Consider the following 23,640-nt stretch of genomic DNA (forward strand, 5'->3'; position numbering starts at 1 on the left):
TTCTACATCCTGGTTTCTGAGTTTCTCCAAGGGCTTGATATGAGCTTGCCTTCTGTTAAGTAGTCTCCGGGCCAACAAAGACTTAACCTGCAGCACCTGGGCTTTCTTGCTGAGAGCCCTACTCTGCCAAGTGGTGTCAAATCCAGTTCCTGGGCCCTTGAAAGTGAGTCAGCTGTGTTCAACAAGAAACCAGCACATCAACTGTGACTTCCGAGCCGGTGCTGCCTGCTTTGGAGCTGTGGTCCCAGCTCAACGCAACAACCACAACTTACAACGCAGGCGCCAACACCGCTGCAGAGCCTCCGAAGATTCATCACAGAGGGAGTCCCGAATACTGCGTGGCGCACGACTCTAGCTCTGCTGCCGCACCGGAGGCCCCATGGTGTGACTTTCAAACACTGCAAAATCAACGCCACGTGGATTGACTCTCGACACTTCATTGACGCAGCGGAACCGACGCCTCACTGCCAACGCTGCATCACCTCCTGTGTGCCTTGCAATGTCCCTGCTCAACAACTCCCCAGCACCTCAAGGAACTGACGCCTCACTTGCTTCAGTCACACCTCACCGCCGTTGTGCAACATGCCATCCCAAGCACAGACGTGCCAATGACCTGCACTGACAGTAAGGAACCAATGCCGCACCACCCCAGCGCTTCGTAGTGTCTGTTTTGTCACCGTTTCAAAGATACAGCAACTGGGGTCTGGACAACTCTGCAGTCAGCTCAATCGCGGTCTGCCCTAAACTTTGAGATTCAATTTCGTCAAGCACGTCGCCATTGCCCCAGTTGGAGCTATTTTGCATCTAAGTGCTATAACTGCATTAAATCTTTGTGAATTTGTAACTTGACTTGTGTATGTTGGATCTTTATCATTTTGCTCTTATTTAGTCAGATAAATATTGGCTGTTTTTCTAACTGGTTTTGAGTCCCTTTGTGGTGTTTTCACTGTGCTAAACTGTGAATGCTACTATCGGCTCTCACGCTAAGTAAATCACGTCTCGCTACAACACCACCATTTATTAGAATAGCTGTGTGTTGGACTTGACCCACTGTGCAGGGTCGCATCAAACTTTTTTTTCGTTCACTCCCTTCCTTTGCTGAACCCGTTTCTGTTGGCGTTTTGGACTCTGCAATTTACCACTGGTAACCGGTGCTAAAGTGCTGGAGCTCACTCCTTTAAACATGGTAAAACTGACTTACACCCAACTGGCACATTTAATTTACTTGTTAGTCCCTACAGAAGTGGTACTACATGTACCCAGAGCCTGTAAATAAAATGCTACTAGTGGGCCTGCGGCACTCATTGTGCCACCCACGAAAGTAGCACTTTAAAACACGTCTCCTGCCTCTCATTGCAGCCTGTAGTAGTTTCGAATTGCCAATTCGAATTGGCAAAATAAACCCTTTGCCAGGCCTAAACCTTCCCCTACGGTAGGCTCTAAACAGCCCCCATGGAAGGTTAAACTGTATTTAAAAAGTAGGGCATGTGTGTTTAAGTTTTACACATCCTGGTAGTGAAAGCCAACTAAATTTGTTTTTCACTACTATAAGGCCCACCTCTCCCGCAGGATAACACAGGGTTACATTATTACATCTAATAAGTGCTAACTAACCTTTATTGGAAACCGGTAGAAATGTCATGCCTGGTTTTAAAACAAATAATTTTACATCCTCGTTAATGGTAAAGTCAGATTTTAATTCACAATTCTGAAAATGTCACGCTTAGAAAGTTCACATTTTCTTGTCATCATCACCTGGTGCCTGCCGCCAGTGTCCTGGCTCACATGACCCTGGCGTTAGGCTTTCTGTATTTCTCCAGTGAGACAAAAAGGCTTAGGTGTTGGGGATGATGGGCCATCCTGACAGGATGGCAGGGCTATTCGCTGCTCCACTTGCACCTCAATAGGGTCTGCCTCGGGCACACACAAAGAATCCACTAGTCTTTTGTGACCCTAGACTCATTTGAGCCGTGACATGCGAATGAAGGAACTTTCCACGACTAGAAGTGGGGGTAGAACTTTTCCGTGCCACTACGCGGAGCCATCACAACAAAACTGAGGACAGCATGGGAATAGTGTGCGAAAAACCCAGAGAAACCAAACAGAGAGAAACAAAGGGTGGGGAACATTACCCGCTGTCACCAAGGTACCCAAAGGCCATTGCAGCTAAGCGATAACAAGGAAAGAGCAGAGCACCACTTTGAGGAACAACAGTGCAAGCCAAGGCGATAGCACCAGTTGGCACTAAAGCACCAGAAGGCCATAGTAGTGAAGTCATAGCAGGGAAAGAGCAGAGCACCACTCCGAAGAACAACCAAGCAAGCCAAGGCGACAGCCATCCTGGAGGCACAAGTATGTGAAAGCGCCAGAAAAAAGAGAGCGAACGAGAGAGAGAGAGAGAGACTGCAACCACAAAAACACACGGTGAAGGGCCACAAGCCTGGAACAGAGGAGCAACAGCAATCCACCCCCAGACTACACAGTTAAGGATGGCCATATCCCCTGAAAAGGGCAGGAGGCCAAAGGACAGGCAAAGAATCCCCAACGCAGAAGACCGCAAGGGGAACAGAAACGCCAAACAAACAGAGGGAAGAAAGAGCAAAAGGAGGCCCCTACACTGGAGAGAAACCAGGTGGAGGGAAGCAAAGGCACGCAGAAACCAATCATCCCTGTTCTCAAAAGAAAAAAAGGGAAATGAAACCATTCAAGCAGAACCGGACAGCCTGACCGGAAAAAAGCAAAGAGGACACCCACAGAAGACAAGCCACCCAGAGGGAGGCGAGTGCAGAAACCAAGCTGAGGGTCCTCGCAGAACGGGGAGGAAGGGCGGGTCGTGAAGGAATCTGCGGCTAGAATCGTCTCTCCCAGATACATCGTTACCGGAGGTAAGTAACTTGTACATCTGATAGAGACTACTAGCCGCAGATTCCTTAACGTAGAATAGATAACCGACCCATACTCAGAAGGGAGGAGGGTCTGCAAGAGAGCCTCCCCAGCAGGAGAGACACAGGGCCCCAGCAGGGAACATGTCACAGGAACAAGAAGGGAAGGCCAGGAGATCCCAAGCCCAACCAAGGGAGAACCGCCCAACACCCCGCAGGGGCAGACAGTGCCCGAAGGGCCTCAAGGAACAAAAGAACCACCTCAAACCCCAGGGAGAAGAGGTAGAACTGGAGGCAGGGCCCGCCGTAAGAAGCACACACAGTGATAGGAAACAACCGAACACAGCTTGGCCGCAAGCAGCCAGCAGCAACACCATGGAGCAGTGCCCCAGAACAAGCCAAGCGCGAGCCGAAGGCAGAGACCAGGGAGGGCCAGGACACACCTTAAAGGAGGGGCCGGTCCCGAAACACACACTGACCCATGAAAGAAGTGGGATCAGGCAGAAGAGAAAGAGAGAGAGAGAGAGAGAGATAGAAAGAGATACGGAGGACGGACCCAGGTCGTCAACCAGAACACAGAAAGCCAAGGAAAGCCAGTCCCTCTGGAACACCAGACAGAGGACCAGGCCGAAACGCTGGACAGAAGGGCGCAATCGCCACACCACCACGCCGCAGACAGCTGGCCAGACTGGTCGACGACGTAGCGAACCTGGAGAAGGACAGACTTGGGCGCAACGCAAGCTGCGCCAAGACAATTGGCAAAGCGACCGCACCAGCGATATACCATAATGCCAAAGAGAACAAGGAACCCGAAAAAGGTGACCACACCTCCCCAGCACATGACAAAGCTATGTAATAGCTACAAGTACCCCACACATGGTATGCTGCGTCCCAAGAAAACATGGGAACACCTCTTAGGAAAAAAATCCGCAGCAGAGGACAAACAAAAAGACCTGCGGGTAAACTGCAGACGGCTTGCCAAGCAGCCAATAAAGAAGACACAAAAGGCCCAATCCCAGGACCTACACGGCTTTACCAACAGCCAAAACCACAAGTCAAAAAAGGGGGCTGAACCAGCAGCCAACAACACCGAAGGGCCAACCGAAGGACCCTGAAAGCACACCAACCACACAGAACACACAACCAGGGCTACCGAATAATAGACTCAAGAAAACAATGGGAGAACACCTCCCAGAACACCGCAGGACCGACATCCAGGTTCACTGAGGAGGAGGAGGACGAAACCCCGCAAGGAACCGCTGAACGGTAGAATCCGCAGGGGCGTGAAACAAAAGGGCACCATCGAAAGGGAGGTCAACCAGACGCTCCCTAACATTCTCAGGGAAAACATTATCCCTCAGCCAAGCATGGCGACGGAGGGCCACCGAAGAAGCCATACTGCGACCATGCGCCACAGAGACATCTAGAGCCGAGCGAAGAATAAACGCAGCCAGCTCCCGGCCATCCAATACATGGTGCCGCAGATCAGCGCAGGCACCCTCCTGAGAAGCGCAAGACAGAAGGGACTCCGTAGAATCCCACAAGCTGGAAGTGGCTCTGGCCAACACACAAGGCGTGTTGAGCGCCCGCAAGGCAGCACAGGAGGAGGCGAAGATGTTACACCTCCATGAATCTAACCACCGGTCCTCCCGTGACGGAGGAGATAACACCGATGGCAAGGAGGGAAAGGCAGTCTGCAGAAGAGGGCCCCTGGTAGATGGGTGGAAGGAAAGGCAGACAGGATCATACGGAGCAGGACGGCGCAGAAGTGCCTGGGGCACCGGGTCCCCCGTGGCTGGATGCCCCCAGGCCCCCAAGAGAGAATTATGGAGCGAAGCTTTGAAGGGAAGAAGCAGCTCCCGTCCACCAGAGCCCTGATGGAGAAACTCAAGCAAATGATCCGCGGGGAAATGGGCAGCCGGGTTGCCCATGCGCAAAATCCACACGGCCGTCGAAACAGCCCGGGGGAAGGCAGCACTCGCCTCCGTAGGGCAACGCGGTGGGGAGAGCAATTCCTCCGTGGGCGACGGCTGTAAGCTAAGCCTGGAGAAGAGGGGGCCTCCGAAGACGAATCAATGACCCGACGCTGGCACGGCGCCGTGGAGTCCGCCACTGGCGTCAGCGCAACGTCGACCGGCGCCGAAGGGGACGCAGAGACGGCCTCCGCCACGACCTGCATAGCGGGAGAACGGGGCGATGTCGGAGCCGGGGCGGTCAAATAACTGACGAGGCAGCCGCCTGCTTGGAGAGACGAGGGGGGCCTGGGGACGCATCCCGGCCCCTAGCCAGCCCCTGCAGCGCCACCAGGGCCAGCAGCCGCCGGCGCCTGAGCGGCGTCAGCTGGGCCTCAGACAAGGCCGCCGCCCGTCCAGAGGACGAGCCCTGAGTCCCGGCAACATCCCCCAACACCACAGGGACCCCCACGGGGGTTTGCGGCGAGACAGAGGCATCGTGGTCCGAAGGAGGGAACCCCGTAGGGCCACACCCCGACGACACCACATCTCCAAGACCTGAAGCTGAACCTGTTGGACGCCGGAGCCGCCGGCGACTCCGCAGAAGGCCCCGCATATGGCAAGGGATCCGCAGACGTCCCAGGAAGAGGAGGAGGAGGAGCCCAAGAGGCCTGCAAGGCGCAGCATAGGCCTCCATTTGGGTTTTGGTCACCCCCACGCCAGAAAAACGGCGGACAGGGAGCAGACGTGCGAGGCCGCACGACCCGCTAAGAACCCGTACCCCCCACAGGGTGGGGACTGGGCCTCGGGGACAAGCTGCGACACTTACCCACAGGCAAGCGACGCCCTTACGGCCTTGGAGAGGGACGATGTCGGAGACGGAAGCGCCGGTTCTTGAACCCTTCCGCGGGGGACGGACGCGGTGACGACACCGTCCTGGACATGCGGGCCGAGAGGAGTTTCATCCAGCACTCCCGCCGGGACTTCGGCTTCATCTGCTGACAAGCCTTGCAGTCTGTGGAGTCGTGGTGCTCCCCCAAATACCACATACAAATGGGGTGAGGGTCCGTCACCGACATCTGGCGCGCGCAAGACGAGCACGTCTTTAAGCCCGAAGGCATTCGCACACTTTTCCCAAAAAGAAACGCAAAGCGTGAAAAGAAAGACTGAAAACAGGCCAGGAACATGATCCAGATTACACGCGGATCTGGAAGGAAACTGACGGCAGCGCGCTGGGGTGGGGCTTATGTGACCTCGCTGAAGTCACGCCCGCAGAAGATGGAGGGACCGAGTCTTGTGATGCTGCCCCCCGGCGCGCAGAAATGCTGGGACAAGAACATTTTCTGGGTCCAGTCTCACGCCTGGGGATAATTCTACGTTAAGGAATCTGTGGCTAGCAGTCTCTATCAGATGCCCAATTTGCTTTACAAGGTCAAGAAACAGCAAGGTGACTTGCAATATCCTTAAAATGTAGCACAGAGTGGATTTTATTCCTTATAATACATGGTCACATCAAGATTCCTACAAGCCGCCTAAATCCTAGCAGTCTATTTCATATGGAAGAGGAATTATAGTTGCAGAAATGAAAAATAAAAGTGGACTCTAATGCAGAATTAAGCACATCAAAAAAGCAGTTCGTAATTTGATGCAAAATGAAAACAGAATCAGTCTAATTTTTATCAGATTTAACAATGAATGGAGGTCTCAGAATGTGTAGAAAAAGGCAGAGATTTTTTTTTTTCTGTAATGTCCTTTAGCTAAAAATTAACATGTTGACAAATATTTCCTTTCTCCTCTTCACTGTTCGTTTTAGAAAACCAGAACTTAAGAGCGAAATACCATTTTTGTGTTTGTGCCGTGCTTAAATGGTAGTTGAGATTATACTTCGTGACCTGATTTGCACCTGGGCTGATGACTGGCAGGGGCATTATGACGCTAGAACTTACCTGTAATATAGGCTTATAGCCATCTACTGAGGGCTATAAGAGTTAATAAAGACCCTAAACCAGAGGCTACTAAGTGAGATGGCTTTTAACAACCAGTACAGCCTGAGGCAGAAGGGCTATGAGCATATGCCACCCATTGAAGGTAGAATGTTTTATACTAAAAAAGGAGAAAGAGAAAGACAAACAGTGGAATGTTGGAACAGAAGGCCTATAACAGCCATTATTATCCCAGAGCCGCTTCATTTTCTTTAGTAGAACTCCCAACATTCCAATGTTCTAAAAAGTCATTAGAACATTAGACTGTTGATTTCTCCATTGAAGATAATGGAATAGATCCGGGCTTACAATAACTAATATAAGCCAAGAGCTCCACCATTACAATGTTTGTCTTTCTGTTTCCCGCTTTTAAATTTAGAACCTTCTGCCTTTAGTGCGTGGAATATTCTACTAGCCTTATAGCCCTGCTACCGCAAGCTAAAACATTTAGCTCAGGCCTATAACTCAGGGGCAGGGCCTTTAACAGCCGGTATAACCCTCTGCAGCAGACTATAAAGCTATATTACACATTAAGCAGCTACGTCATTTAATTCTTAAAGGTGATGGGAGAGATCAGAATTCACCTGTAAAATGTAAATTTTGATTTGGATTTTATACAGAGCTGGCAGGCTTCCATTTATTATACTAATGTATGGCTTTCAGCCAGTCTCTCTACCATTTATTTCAGTTTTAGAATCTCAAAACCCACTGCTATGACATAGCAACAGTTGATAAAATGGTTATCCACTGTTGTGATGTCTTAAAGGACTTCCAGGCTAGGCTGACAGGCATCGTTGATCAAGAATGGCAGACAAGATTTGTTTTTTAATCTTTGGCGCAGGGATACAAGACAGAGGTCATGTTATGTATGGCTTCCCCATTAGTCCTCTGACACTGCATTGCATTTGAAAGCAGGAGCAGATGATTTTGGGTGGCCATACATAACATAAAAATATAGATGGGTAAAAAGTGAATTTAAGGGATGTTTTTCACCTGGCGTTCTGAGTGACATCATAGACAACTCGAACTTTACTCTTGTTGTCTATTTGATGTCACCCAGAACCCCTCTGGAAAAAAAAAATCCCGGTAATTCACTGTTACCCATCTATAATTCTATGTATTCGCTATTTCAAAGTTGGAAGTGAGGAAATGTTTTCATCTGGGGCTCAGCAAGGACAATCGTATTGGGGAGTCTGTCACCCACTCTTGTACAAATGGCTCAAAAGGCGAAGAATCAACAAGTACTACATGATGAAACACAATGTATATGTTGCGGTTTGAAAATACGCAACGTGCAGTTCAGTGCCAAAGCGCTTGGCATTTTCAGCTTGTTACAACTGACAAGGTTACAGCAATCAAGAGGTTACCTGGGCCATGAACTCGTATGCAACGGTTTCATGGTTCTCAAATCCAATTTCTCCAGCTGCCAGGGCACCTTGGAGGAATAGCCTCAAGGGCAATTCCGCCAGCTCGGCTTTAATTAAAGCGCTGATGGTCTGATGGGCAAACGAAAAGATCTTCTGGCATTTCTTCTCCCATTTGTCATCCTAGAAAAAGCAAATATATTTGGTGCTTATCAAGCCTTTAGTATGAACACACGAAGCACTAACACCCAGACATGGTGCATACGGATTGTTGGTCTGAAAAAACGTGAGCACACAGCCCGCTTACAATACTTGATAGTCACTTTGTGTCTTTTCGTCCCGGAGAATGTTTTCATCCGGCAAACAATCAGATGTAGTAACATGAAGAAGCAGCTTCCTTACCTGTTACTATGGGTCTCTGAAATGTATTCAGGTCACCAGTGAAGGTATGGCCATGAACACAGAGATGTGTGAAGCAGCTTAGGATTTATTATAAATTAGATTAATAGGTAAATCCCACTAAGATACCAGTAAAAATACGAATGAAACAAAAATACAGTTGCGATACTGCATGTCCTCCAAGTACCATAGAGACTAGGGTGTATGCATCTGCAAAAGAAGATGCCAGGGACTGCAACACGTTGTGCCTCCCTCCAGAGGGCACTCTTTCAGGCACAATGTATGTGTTGCACAGGAGGGATGGTTTCGATAAGGGGCAGAATTCTGCAAAAGGCTGCAATGCCAAAGGACATGAGTAAAACAGCCTCTGACCTACAGTGGTCCTCGAAATACTCCTCCTTGGGAGTGAGCTGGCAGGACTAAGAACCAAGAACAGGCTGGACAAAATAGTTGCAACCCCCTGCACCCACTTGCTCTACCACAGAATGCATATTTTTATTTGCCATCCAGGTGCTGTGGTTATTATGATGCATTTAAATACAGGGACTCACCACCTAGTCTCCTATTACAGTCACTCTCTATGACGGTAGTACCGTATCAGGTGAAATGGAACCTTGGGGTTAGGCTTATACCAGAACTCTGCACATTGTAGATTATGGAGGCGCTTTTTCGAACAGACTGTGTAAAATATCTTAAAATTCAACAGTAACCATTTCATTGCAGGAAAAAACTACAAACATGTTTAGGTAGGTCTTGAAACATTTCTGCTCTAAAAAATGCACCACAATACATACAATAACTGCATCTAACATGCAAGCATAGGTTTATGACAGAACGTTCCCGACAGCAATGTAGATGTTCTGAGGTACTGAGCCTATATAAATATCTGGTAATTCAATTTAACAGAAAACTACTTTGTGATACCTATTAATATCCGGTAAAAGAATATGTATTAATGGCAATAAGGGCTGTGTACCTGTACAGTCAATATTTTTTATATAGCAGGCTCTTGTTAATTACCCTAGTTTGAGCCTTTAATGGAACTGGAGTACCTATTACTATGTATTTCTGCCTTTTGACTTCACTAAAGAAACCATATAACTACTTCAGATTAAAATATACTTCTATCAGGAGCTATGAGAGAAGCATTATGTGTTTATATGAAAGTGGGTTTTGCTCGTGAAAACCACAAGTTATTTCACCTTTTGAACCTCTGAATTTTTGCCCCTGCTGTTGTGAGGCTCCCAAACAGAAAATCCCCCACTCTACAGCTTTCTGGAAATTGTTAGATGCACCTACAGTGCCCACCTTTTAGTAGTGGATCACCGGCCTGTGGACAGAAAGGGTATGGGGAAAGGGTATGGGGTCCGAGACTGGCAATCCCTGTCTGGTTCTTATTATCTTCATGAAGGACAGAGCTGTAGCTCTTATATTTTATGCACATGCAGCAGAGAGCCTTTCCAACCTGCAAATAAAAGGCTTGAATCAGATGAGGCCCACATAGTGCCATTTCCTTCTGAGGTAAGTACATTAGAGCAGTATAATTATTTCATTGCTCACTAAGCGTGCTATGAAGCAGGTGTGCAGATGGAAGCAATCACTATATAAAAACAAATTAGGAGATACATTGATGGAGTTATGTTTTAGTACCAGTGGACGTTTTTTACGTTTTTCTTTACTGAGATGTTTTTCAATGTCGGTTTGACTCTCGTCTCAGCCGCGAACTGTATTTTGTGTCAACTGCTACAAGTTTCGTCAAACTTTAAATGCTTAAGTTTAAAAGACCTTTACAAACTGGCAAGTGCAATACAAGTTACTCTTATGCCCAGAAATGAAGTGCGCAGGCACCATGTAATCAGTGATTCAGACTGCATTTCTTGACTTCAAAGCACAGCCCCTGTCTGTTTTCATGATTTTATAGTCAATATCCCAACAAGTCTCAAAAGCACCTAGTTCACTCACATATTAAAGATTTCTGAAATTTCGTGCCTCCATTTTGATGAAGTACACCACAATCCAAGAGGGAGTTCTTCCACTTTAAGACCAGAACAAAAATCTTTGTTGAGCATGACTAAAACACAAAGGAAGTTCAAACGAAAAAGCCTTTCTTTTAGAACAATAAGTGACTTAATATCCTAAACTCGAGTACACGCATGGGAGTACAGAATAAAGCATAATTTACATCTTCAGTTTGAGCATACAAATCATCCGAAAGATAACATTTAAATAAACACAAACACACAAAACTATAGCACGGATAAAGGCGTTTTGGGGACGTTGTCTTATAATGTGGGAATGCCCACTTCGGGCAGGACTTGCACCATCACGTTTTGGAATGATCCTACGACATTTCACAGATGTTTACATTTTGGGGTTTAAATTGATGAGCAGCATTAAAGTAGCTAGTGTTTGCATTTGCAGATGCTCGAAATATTTACATAATAACACCTACGCTGTTTACATGTATCGAAGCAGTGGGAGGGTGTGACTCTGGCAGCAGCACAGAGCAAATGAAAATAAAACATTGAGGGCCAGATGTACGACCATTCACTTTTGCAAGACGAAAATTGCGATGAATTGCATCTCACAATTTGTGACTCGCAAAAGTGTATGTACAACAGTGTCTCAGACATTGGCTTATTGTATAAGGTGATTATTGTTTTTAAAGTTTATGTATGTTTTAAATCCTACATATTACCGTTTGGTACAAGGGAAGCTACTCCAGGACCACACACTTGCTCTCCTGTATATAATAACTATGTGTGGTGATGAGTAAATATATGAATAAATACTTCTATTATATTGAGAGAATAAAATACTTTTAGTGTATCTAAAAAAATATATATATTTTTATTGCACTGTATAAATTGTCATATGTCTTTTGTTCCAAATATTCATAATTGATGTCCTGTATGTTGTCTTGTATAATTGACCCTTTTTGGATACCTATGTTTAATGTTGATGAAGTTCTCCTTGTGAGAACGAAACGCGTTAGCTGAAATCTAAAGCTTGTTTATATTGGTTGAAAAATAAAAGAAACTAAAGAGAAATACCTTTTTCACAATCTGGACTCTGTTACTCTGCGCACGCCCATTGAATTGTAGTTTATGGATCTGGAGCACAGAGGCATTAATAGACGGTTAATGCCAGGGTGTGTTTGCGCAGAATCTGTATATATACCAGAACTGGCATGATGTGCAAAAATCTATAGTCAACCGTCTTTCTTCTTGTCCTAGTGTCTCAGACATTGTTTGCGATTCCCAATGGGGTCGCAAATTGCATGCCTCATTAATATTCATGAGGAAAGCGTAATTTGCGACCCCATTTGGAATGGCTGGCACTCCCAGGGATGGTGGCCCGCTGGGGTCAGCAGACCACCATATGCCTGTGACTGCTTTTTTAATAAAGCAGTTTTAAAAAAAATGCAGCCCGTTTTCCTTAAAGGAAAACAGGATGCATTTAAAAAAGAAAAATTAACCTTTTCATTTTTTAAGGGCAGCCAGTGGTCCCTGGGACCACTGTCTGCTCTTAAAAAATATTTTCACACACACTCACAAGGGAAAGGGGTCCCCTGGGGACCCCTTCCCATTTGCCAGCGTCGCAAATGCTATTTTGCAAGTCAGTGACTCGCAAAATAGCGTTTGTACATGCCAAGACACTTTTTTTGCAGTAACTAACGGGCCGATCTCCCGTTTACGTGGGCACTGAGTGCAATGTCGAATGAACCTGCATTTGTGGTTAGCAAGTGGAGCGAGTCCTGCCATACACAAAATGGCGCCTAAGCAACCGCACAAGCCTGCTACATTGGCAGTTGCCTCACAGTCAACTTACCATTCTCTCCACCAGCCAGTCACACTTTCTTTAATGGCTGTATGCCAAAATGCCGACATTGGGTGACACTGAGGGATCAGGATGAAAGCAGTTGTTTTACAATATGGCTTGAGCTGTCCCCTCATCTCTGGAACTCAAGGGCGCTGTGGGTCAGGACCCTTGCCACTACTGTCGTTCACTGTGCCTGTTGTCTTCTTGACATGCACATATGCAGAGAGAACAAGAATGAGGTATCCATGTATACACAGAACATATAACACACAAAGACCATCAGCGCTAAAGGTTTCCACGCAGAACAATTGCATCCAGGCACAGAGACCAATAGACCTACCGTCACCCCTAGATTACTACAAACACACCCAGGACTTTGTTATGGATGTACACAGATGTAGAGTTTATGTACCCTTCATCTATATTGAGAACCCCAGTGCAGAGGAAATTACATTTGAGTTGGATATGGTGTTTCAACATTAAAAAAAAAAATTCAACGTAACTTAAAAAATGTTGTCCAGCATCTATGGACACATCTGGAATTACACACAATTCGCTTTCTTTGCGTTATCTGCAACTACTTTATTATTCTATAGCCAATCAAAACAGTAAATGATGCTTGAAGAATGCTGTGAAAAACACAAAACTCCATTTGTGATGGATGACAGCGCATGAACTGGAAAGCAAACAATTCGATTTGCAACACCTGTTGCCCCCATTACTTTCAAGACCGGAGGCTCAGATAATGCATATTACTTTCTTCAATTTACTTCTCAGCAGTCCCAAAAACTATTACCAGTAATATCAACAATAAGACCAGCAGCACAAAAAACACATTAACAGTAATATCAACAACAGGACCACATACCCCATAAGTCCTTGCAACAAAAAAGCCAATGTCGTGAGGGTTCTGCAGAAAACCGCAGGTTTCAAGATCGAGGTCTACAGGACACCACGACAAAGGAGAAGACCACACCGTTTTCTTTCTCAGAGGTAGGTTCAAGTTTCAAAGACCTAGAGGTGAATTCACTACAGACCACAGGGGCGATAGTTCTAACCGTATTACACCTAAAGGGGTTCCTGAACAATATTTTTCTGGTCAAATTAAAAGACAAAGGGTATGGTACAGCAATACATTTAAAAGAGTTCAACAGGTGGCTAGTTCGCACCACTTAAAAAAAATGGAAGGTATGAATTCTTTAAGAGACAATCAGCAATTAACCCATTGGATGGTCAGATTGTGTCTGAAATATGCATAACTCGCAATCCCCAACTTCACTCCTCAAAGGCATTCCCCCAGTTTGGTTGGAGTCAAGTGTACTAGTTATGGCACTCTCTTGCAGTCTTTCATCCGCTCCACGGTGCTTTAACAAGATGTTAAGATGAGTATGTATGCATATATTTAAAGGGTATTTCTATAGCGTAAACCTACTCAAAAGGCAGGAGCACTGTACATGATCAACGAGCAAAAAAACGAGAAAAGAGCAGAAGGTGGTTTGTAGACGGTTAATACATTATGATGTTGTGACCTTTAAAGAGGGGAGTCTTCGACTCTTTGCTAAATTGGAGAACCGTTGGGGCGGTCCTCATTAATATGGGGATGTTGTTCTAGATCCTAGGTGAACTGATGGAAAAGGCCTACTGTCTCATTTTCTGTCTTTTGCACTTAGTTTTCAGTCTGATGGTATCCTGGCTGCGGGTGTGCCGAAAACTACTAAGAAGGAGAGCTTGTCCGTAAGACGGCGGGGCTGCTGGTCGTGCTGGCGTTTGCAAATTATGCAGATGTTTTTAAAGATGGTGTGGGCTGGCCAGGAAAGCCAATGGAGTACCAGCAGGATGTGGTGATGTGATCATATTTGTACAGTATCTGAAATATGGGAGTGTTCAGTTCCTAAAACAAGGGTAAGGGATTAGTGAGATATCAGGTCAGTGGAATATGCTCCAATAGGAGCAAGTGCCCTCACACAACCTGAAAGGTGTCATGCTTCATTATCTGGGCATGCTCCTCGTCGGGCCGGTGCTGCAATGCGTGACAGGCACCCGCGAAGGGGCTCTTTGCCGGAGATCTTTTTGATTTTGCCAATGGATGAAGTGTGGGTATGTGGGGTATGACGTGTATGTAGTGTGGTGAAAAAACTTAAAATAGGTATAAGGATGATAGGTTTGAGTAAACTTTATTTGTGTAGCTCACTACCCTAATTAAAACATAGTATTGCTCGTATGGGATCCAATGGTCCTAGGGAGCAGACATGATAGGTTCTAAAGGGTATGGTCAACATGTTTCTTGCATACTGTAGCCCAAAGGGTCTTTTGGCAATTCGTCAGGACCGGAGAAAAAGCAAACTACACTACTGCGCAACTGATTAATTCAAGTGTATTTTCAATTTTTTGTAAACTGTCACCACATGTGATACAAAGCATGAGTCTACCTTGTTAATCCAACTGACCCGTTTTTGGGCCAGTGCACATCTTAACGGAAGCGAAAAGAGCAAACTGCTAATTTGCGTCTCAACTGCAGTGTTGTGTGCAGCTCTGCACCTCCGTTTATGACCACCCTCACTGATAGGATTCTTAATGTCAAGGCAGACTCTTAAAGTAACACCTTTAAACATACTGGAGTTATTTTCTTACAGAGCTCTACCATTTAAAATCGCCCTACGTATGAATTCTAAGGAGGATATTGAGGATGGGGATGTATGTGCCAATAAAGAGACCAGGCATGGAGATCAGACATGGCACCGGTGCTAGCGGTAGAATCAACGAGGCATTGCTTGAAGATGTTGCGTGTCCCTCTGCCATGAGAATTTGCTGATTGAAATTCTAGGGATTTAATCCTACTGCCCTTCTGGAGCCGGTGCTGAGCCTAAATAAAACAATGGACGACGTCATAGATAAGACACCGGAAATTACCTTTTCAGAGCGATCCCGGATAAACTGCAAAACCTCAGTAACCCCTACATCTACAAGCTACTGAATCTGGGGATCAGCAATGGCAGGCAGAAGTAAAGAAAAAAACACCTTGAGGCTTTGTAAGAATGCCGATGGCCTGACACGAGGTATATATGGAGACCAGGCAGCATATGAGGTATTGTAAGGTCCTGTTTTAATAGTAACAAGCCACAGGGTACAGGATTTCGTCTGTTTTTAACTAAAAGTGAACTGAATGAGCAAACATGGGCAGCCACAAGTTAGCACCACAGTTTCAGGACTGAGCCAGTGTAGTTCTGCTACCGCTCCTTCTCTTCTCTGATGGTTGCAATGACCTTCTTGCCCCCTTCTCTGGTTCTTCTCTCTCTTCGTAGGGGAAACTCCAAAACCCGGGCAGCCCCAAGGGAAAGAAAGAAACGCTCTGGTTAGGTTCTCCTCACTTCTACTATTTGTCTGTGCCACCGCCACCAAACGTCATGGGAGGGAAAAAGGAAAAGTAGGGATCAGGATGGGACGGTAGTGTGAGAGGGGTGAGGGGTTCCGATTCTCCTCCGAGTGTGACTGTGTTGCTCTTTACTATTTACAAACACCCCAGGTACCCCACCAAAAAGACCCTTTAAGGGGCACTTGCCTGTGGCCACGACCCGGGAACCGGGCCGTGGCAGCTGGACCCGGGGCGTCCTCTCCCTCTCTCGGGCCGCCGGGCTTGTGCGCAGTGTACGCTTCCTCCCTTGAGGGCACGGCTTCCGGGGTTCCCCCGTCTGCTTCACTGGTCGTCTCAGGTCCCGCTCTTCTCCGAGGGTCGTCGCTGACGTCTCCGCTGGTCGTCCGTGGCTCCGTTGTTCTCTCTCCCTGGATCCGCTCTTCCTCCGCGCTGTCCTGGAACAAAGCCTTCCGGGTACCGCCCTCCTTATATTCTATTGGCTGAAGTGTGCTGACGGTGCGCGTTCCGAGCGCAACTAGACCGCAAGCTGTTTCCGGCCTTTCCTGATCGTCGTAGTCCGTTTCTCCCACCTTCCGCCTGGCTGCGTCGTCGTCCTCCTCACAGTCTTATTGCAGACAAGATGGAAATTTCACAGCTAATATCCTTGTGGTAGTAATTCTGGAATAACTTATCTTTAATTACTTCATTCTATCTTTACTCTGTGTCAGGATGCGACCGAACGAGGTTCAGCTGCGGCATACACCCGAGCCGTGGCAGCCGCCAGCCGAGAGAAACATGTACAACCACAAAGGGGTTAACAAACGCCTCACGCCTTCTCCCTTACAGGATGACGCGGAAAGCGTCAAGGCGGAGGACCAATCACTGCCGAGGGAGGCAGGTAAAAGAAACCTCTCGCGAGAGGATGACGCACATGCGGAAGCGGAGGATGTAGAAATCGCGGACGCCAAGCAGGAAGACGCCAAAGAAAAGAGAGGACAGCTCGACGGACGGAGGAGGAGGACATCGGGAACGACTACACCACCAGCGCTACCTCCGAAGCGCCGGAGACGTGGAGCGAGGACTGGTGGACGCCCCCGTGAGACGCGTGCTTGCTGCCGTAACTCTGGAGAGTTATGGCTCTGGCGGTGAGTACACAGTCACCGGGGCACCCAAAAGAACGCGAAGGGGGGGGGGGGGGGGGGGGGGGGTTGGGGGAGGAGGGGGCGAGTCTTGTAAATAGGGGAGGGAAGTCGAAACGGGTTGGTAGAGTTGAGATTTCACCTGACTGTCTTGAACACTGAGGTTGGTGACCCTGAAAGGCTGATTAACTCTCGCAGCCACCGCAAGGGAGCATATGCCGGTAACAGGAATAGACTACCCACCTAGAGGGCCCTGTTAGCTCAGCAACCTAGCCTAATTAAAAGGGCTGCAACAGATTTTTTTTCTCTTTCTTCTTCTTCTGAACCATTTGTTCACCTGTCCCTGCACACCCCTCCCTCACCACTGAACCTACTGTCTAGCACGATCACCGGGTAAGGTGAAGGGATTTCCAACATAGAAAAACAGGCGAAGTTATTTACCGCCACTCTGTTTTTTTCCCCCCCAGTATCCTGGGGAGCCACCACTCACGCGGAAGACTTCATTGTCCTTGGACAACGACTCTACCTACAGCGACTCAACAGTCCGTCATTCCTCGATGACCCACACTTGAGAACCCGGACTACTTGTGACTCTATTTCTACCTTATTTGCAACCCAACGTTCACCCATCCTGAAGACCACAATAAAATCTTGCCACCAATGCACATCCCATAAGGCCTCCTAGTTTTCATTTCCGACCCTCCCTCCCACACTCTGATAATCTGAATCCCCTTCTGTACTGCACGCGAAGCGTTCACTCTATGGAAAGAGCACTCGTGCCACTATCCAACTTTCACACCAACGCACGGCACAAAAGACTTTCTACTATTCCCATACTCTGGGACCCATTTGCGTCCTTTTCACATTGTCAACTGCTCTGGTCTACTCTCCTCCCTACATTCAAGGGGCATCCATGGCCTGGACACCAAATGGCTCACCTATTACCAGAGATTCAAAGATCCCCAATCCCTTCAAATCCTAAATACCAGCATAATCCTCTACCACAAAGCTCTGTCTGAGGCCCTCTCCCTGTCTCCACCTGCTCCTCGTCTCTCAGTGACAATACGTTCACATACGAGTTCTCCTATAGCCTTCAAACTAGACATCACCCAAACTGTTTACTCCATTCCTACTTCAACACTCAATATCCAGCTACACACAACGTCCCTCACTGCCATCCACTGCAAGGCCTTACAGCCACACATGCTGAACTCCTTTAAAATGGCGATCCTGTATCTTTCCTCGTCAACCACGCCCATATTTCTGACTGACCACCATCCACTTTCCTCCTAATTCTCGGATATTTGCCTCCTCGGACACCATCCTCAGGCTGCCCACTCATATAAATGGAAAGCTTCATTACCACAACAGCCACAGGGCATATCTACTTAATACAAGTAACATATATCATACAACCCAGCCAAACACTAATCATTTCTTCAGTATTTAGTAGACAGGATTACTATAATGGTATTCCTGCTGGACTCTCTCTCTACTCTTATGTACTAATAGATGAGGTCACAATTATTTTGACCTGAACCATGTACAACTTACCAGAGCATGCAATTACCAAGCAAACTGACTGAGAACCAGTGCTTTAAATGGGCCTGTACTCACCGGCACTGAGTACCGGCACTTCTTATTTTTACCACTCTGAGTACCGGCACTTCTCTGCTGCCAAGGAGAGTACCTGTACTCAAACAGTAGGCGCCTTAGCTGTTAGTGCTGGTGACCTGTCTCACAGCCAAGGCACTTCTGTAGCAGTGACTGGTGAGCTGAGCCCCCGCTGAACTATTCAGCGGGGGCTCATTTGCATAACGTCCGGTGTTCACCATCCTGCTGTATTGCAAACACAGGATCGAGGCAGCCAGGTGATGGCGCAATAAGAAATCCTAGGTTAAAAGGGCTTTAATCTTTCCTGATTCTTTTGCGTCAGTGTCTGCTTATGTTTGCCTGTGGGCGGTTTTGTGTGAGGAAAATAGTGAGAGAAAGGGGGGAGATTCGGAGATTCAAGACACTCTTAGGAGGTATATTAAAGGAAATGTGGGGAATGCTTTGTGTGTGCACGTCTGCTTGTTTGTGTGTGTGTGGGTGAGCGTACGTGTGTGTGTGTGCGTGCACGCTCGAGAATATATAGTATTGTGCCAAGCAACACCAAATAACAGTATGGAAACTTCAAATATTATAAAACAAGGACATATTAAAACATCACCACGTTTGGCTTTTGTTAGGAGTTAACCTATTTTGTTTATAGAAACGCATTTCTCGTGTGTTTTGGTACCTGCTGCAACTAGTACTGAAGTCAATAAGTAACAGGATGTCTTGCTCTTAGTCCCGCCCCTAGCCCCGCCCACTCGCCTCATTTTAATGAGTAACTGCACTATTTTTTCCCCATTTAAAGCACTGCTGAGAACTAATAAATAAACCTGGTACAAACTACTGACACTTATATTTAAAGCCGCTGACAGTCTCCAAACTACCTCCATGTCATTGGCTAAAAATATGCTCTGACTCAAAATCTACAATCAATCAACTTTAACCTTCTAGTCTCTCCCAAACCATGTGCGTTACGGCGAGAGCTTTCAACTTTGGAAACAGGTTCAAATGTTATTCTCAGCAAATCACTTTATCTCCATGTACCCTAAAGAAAACTGACCTTGTAAAATGTAACTGGTGCTCATGGAAAAAACTGCAATGTCCCTGGGCCGAGTAAGCACTGTATTAAAAGAACAAAAGGAAACAAAAAGAAATTTCCTGGGCTGCATCTGCTTCTTCAACCTTCGGGGCTCTTTGCATTGATACCCTCTGCCACCATTCATTTGTGCTTTTCGCACTCAACAAGAATTTAAAAAAGAGCTGAACTAAAAAGTCACATCCTGTAACTCGGGATAAGCAAGTGACTGCCCTCCATTCTCTACTCGGTTTTAAATAAGCAAATGTCATCCCTGGATGTTTTATTATCTGTGCATTCCTGTTTAAAATGTTACTGATGGCAAATAAATAAAATAAAAATATAAAATAGAGGGGTCTAGTAAACTGCAGCAGTATAACGATCTGAGTACCTAAGTGAAAAGTTACTTCAATTAACAGTGTGAGAAAGGGACCTATGTGCCCTTAATCAAGAAACCTAAAAAACTTAGAACAATGAAGCTGTAATCCATGCATGGTGTTTTTTATACTCTTTTTTTCATTTGGTTACCAACAATCTTCCTGAAATTCATTTAACACCTTTGCATATGGCCAATATCCAAAGAATGTGACGCTATCATTTCAGTCATGCAATGAGAATTATCTAAAAACCAAATGCATAAAAGCTTTGTTTCCATTGCAATGCTTTGGTGAAAATAAATGGTAGGAGGATCCAGAAAAGAAAATGTGAAGAACATAAGATGCACTGTTCAGTCAATATTCTGCTGGAATCTATGAAAGCAGACGATTTTATCACTAGTCCATGCTGATCTGGTTTATGCCCACATCCCTAGGTTCCAAGATAAAGAAAAACAATGTTCACATGAATATTTATACACCTTACACTATAATCTGAGTCACAGCACTCCTACAGTCTCTTGCTGCAGGCACAGAACGCCCTCTCCTAGAGACGGAATACACAGAAAACGTGTAGGAATAAAAAGCTTCAACTATTAACGGCAACCCACAACCACTTTCTGAACAAGTGAATTAGGTTGAATATAGATTATTTAATGAAACTAAGGCCACTTTCAGCTATATGAAATAGGAAGAAAGCAACCTGGACATCATGACTGCTCCAGATTCGCCAAGAAGGGTATACCAGCACTTGTAAAATCAACACCGTTCTTTCAGCAATATCATGGGACTGTGTCAATCCACAACAATATCCAGGTTTTAGACTTTACTCTAAGATCAGAAGCGGTGAGAAAGGAGAATATGGGGACATGAAGGTAGTATAAAACTATCAAAGTGTTCTAGCCTAGGACTGAGCACTACAGAATTACATGAACTGCCCCCACCTGATAATCCTCAGTGAATATGTATTTATAAACACATTTCCTGTTTATGTTAAATTTATTTACTAATTTGCATCAGGATTTGACTCTATAGCACTATGTTTTGGTACTCAGAGATGAGAAAATGAGTAAAGTTATTTTACGGCTACAACTACATTCTGCAGCTATAGTTAGATATCGGATAAAAGTGAGCTATCGGATTCATTCTCAGCCTGCCAATAATTGAGTTAGGCTGACAACTATATTATTTACCATCTTTATTAATAATTTAAATAAAATTAGTTTCCCCTTTTGGTGGATACATGTTCATGGTGGGAGGGAGACAAATCCCAGTTTATTTTTTTTGCTGGTGATGCTGTGCCATAATTACAGACTGAAAATTCACTTCAGTTGGCTAAATGCATTACTACACTAAGCCAGAAGCCAGGCCCCTCCTGATGCCTCCTTAACCCAAACATGGGGTTTAGAAGCCCTGTCACTGTGACAGCCATCTAGGTTTTCAGCTGTGATTTGTCCTAGTTTGTAACAAATGTATGTTCCTAGAACACTTCGGAACCTTGTCAATGGGGAGAGGAGTTGGCCTAAAGGCTACAGCGGTCGACCTCAAATCTGGGGAACCGGGTTCGAGTCTTGGCAAGGACGCGGAAAAACCTGCGATTCTGGGCAAATCATTTAATCTACCTGTGACTAACAAAAAACAAAAATGGAATGCGTCCTCACGTAACGCAACTGGTGCTCGTGTAAAGCGCTCCGATACCAGATACTTCAGGTCAAGTTCGTGCTATAAAAACTCCGTAAAAAAAAATGCTCATAGGACATCTCTTACCTTTTGGGTAACAGAGCTCTCGATAACTGTAATGACCTTTGTAAGAAAACAGTCGGCAACACGTCTCCAAGGAGCAAGCATATCCCTAGCAAAGTGAAGCATGACATGATCGTCTCTTCTCAAAAAGAGAACATTGTTCCTGGAATTATTGACACCATTTTATTACCATTTCAGGCCCAGTCTATGCATTAAATGTGCCCACAATCATGTTATCTGCTCAGCTCTTCTATTACATTGACCTAGTTAGTCTATTTAGGGCTTAACAATCAGGCTTCTGCCAGACCGTGGCATTCCAACTATCTTTGTGGATGCCAAGACAGAGCTGTATACAGAATGTTGGATCATAGGCCCAGATGCGACTACCGTGCCCTGTACCTCCAATACCACTATTCACCACAGAGTACTGCCATGTAGACATTGTTGCACCTTGTCTGCGTTGTTGGTGTGTTGTTCCTTGCCTTTAAAGTACCTCAAGCTAAATTAGCTTTGCAGCCTTCACTTTCTTTGCAACGCTCGATTGACCACAGAAATCATCAAGATCCCTGGTGCAATTCAACAAGAATTTTCTTACATCAAACAAAGTTTTACAGTTCCAGAATGTTGAGAGTTGCAATTATATCAAAACTGTAGTGTAACTTTTCCAAATTGGGTACTTGATTGTCACTTTTTACTGCACTGCTTCAATGTTAAGTTACTTTCTCTACTGTAAATAAATGAATGACCAGGTAAGCCTATCCCAGGCCTTTTCACTCTATTTTGACACTTTGAAGTATTCAGAGCCAGATTAGGTAATCTTGGATTTCATGTTTTTCATCAATCTATAAGTGCAATAAACTTAATTTGGTCCAGTGGGATTTTTTTTTTCCAAATCTGGCTATGGAAAAGGAGGTGTGCTACATGTACCTGGAACATTGTGCCACCGTAGTGGCAAATATCTTCAAAATGCGAGCCTAATTCATAAAAAGTAAAGCCACACTACAAAGATAAGAGACTGGGATGAAGAAAAAAGTAACTCTGACTCTTGTCTTTAGAATGCTGCACTGAGTCATATGAATGTCAGGCTACCATACTGAGGAACTTCGATTTTCGATCACGATCGAATCAACCCGCCATTTTGTGGCCCGCCGCCATTTTGTGTTGCCATCACTCAGGCAGCACGGCGAACAAAGTCTATTTTGATTTTTCTGTAGCCTGGTGTCGAAATACGCCCTCGGCCTCTATTTGCAAAGCTGGTGTTAGAACTAGCCGAGTACACTAATCCCTGTCTGGCTTTTCTAATCCGCGTCTCAACTATCTGTTGGCTCACACTATTCTTTCCTGACCTTATCTTATCGACTGGCCTTCACTGTATCCTGCTAGTATTCTCTCGTTTCACGACTGTCCTCCAATACACACAAACGTATCTCGCCACCTGCAAGTTAGTTATGAATCTGTAATGCATTAGCCTGAGGGTGGGGTGACAAACACAGTTGGAGGAGAGGTCTCTTCGAGTCATCCGATATTTCTGTTTTCAAACCATTTCTATTGGTTCCGCCTTGTTTTCCAACTTTCCTTATTGGCTCTTTCTTATATGCTCTGGGAGTGTATTTAGTTAATAATTGTATTATTGTATAGTATTTAACCTGATGCGCCACAGAGTGAAGTGGCACTCTCCTGAGAACCTACTTTGTGTACTTCTAGGATAACTGTACTAGCTGCAGCTAAATAAATCCAATCTTCTAACGCCGACAGAGTGTCCCATGTCTCTGTGTAGCGAAGCAGGTGAACTCCGGAGACCTTGGGCGTACCCTGCGCCGCCAGGCCCAAAAGGTTCTTGTTCTTCAACTGGCGCCCAACGTTGGGCGGCTTCAGTGGTACCGGTTCTGCTCGAAGGTCGTGAGGAACCCCGCAAGAAAATTCCGGAGGGTTCGCGAGCCACACTAAGCGACCCCTGTTT

General features: G+C 45.9%; 1 protein-coding gene across 1 annotated transcript in view; it reads right to left on the reverse strand.

The window, feature by feature from the left end:
- Positions 1-23,640, reverse strand: part of VPS35 (VPS35 retromer complex component) — a 364,228-nt gene that overhangs the window by 58,177 nt on the left and 282,411 nt on the right. Inside the window, exon 14 of the mRNA XM_085638094.1 lies at positions 8,184-8,363. Coding sequence (XP_085494220.1) covers positions 8,184-8,363 — 180 coding nt within the window. The remainder of the gene's footprint in view (positions 1-8,183; positions 8,364-23,640) is intronic.

Source organism: Triturus cristatus, chromosome 12, assembly GCF_964204655.1.
Source record: "Triturus cristatus chromosome 12, aTriCri1.1, whole genome shotgun sequence".
Lineage (NCBI taxonomy): Eukaryota > Metazoa > Chordata > Amphibia > Caudata > Salamandridae > Triturus > Triturus cristatus.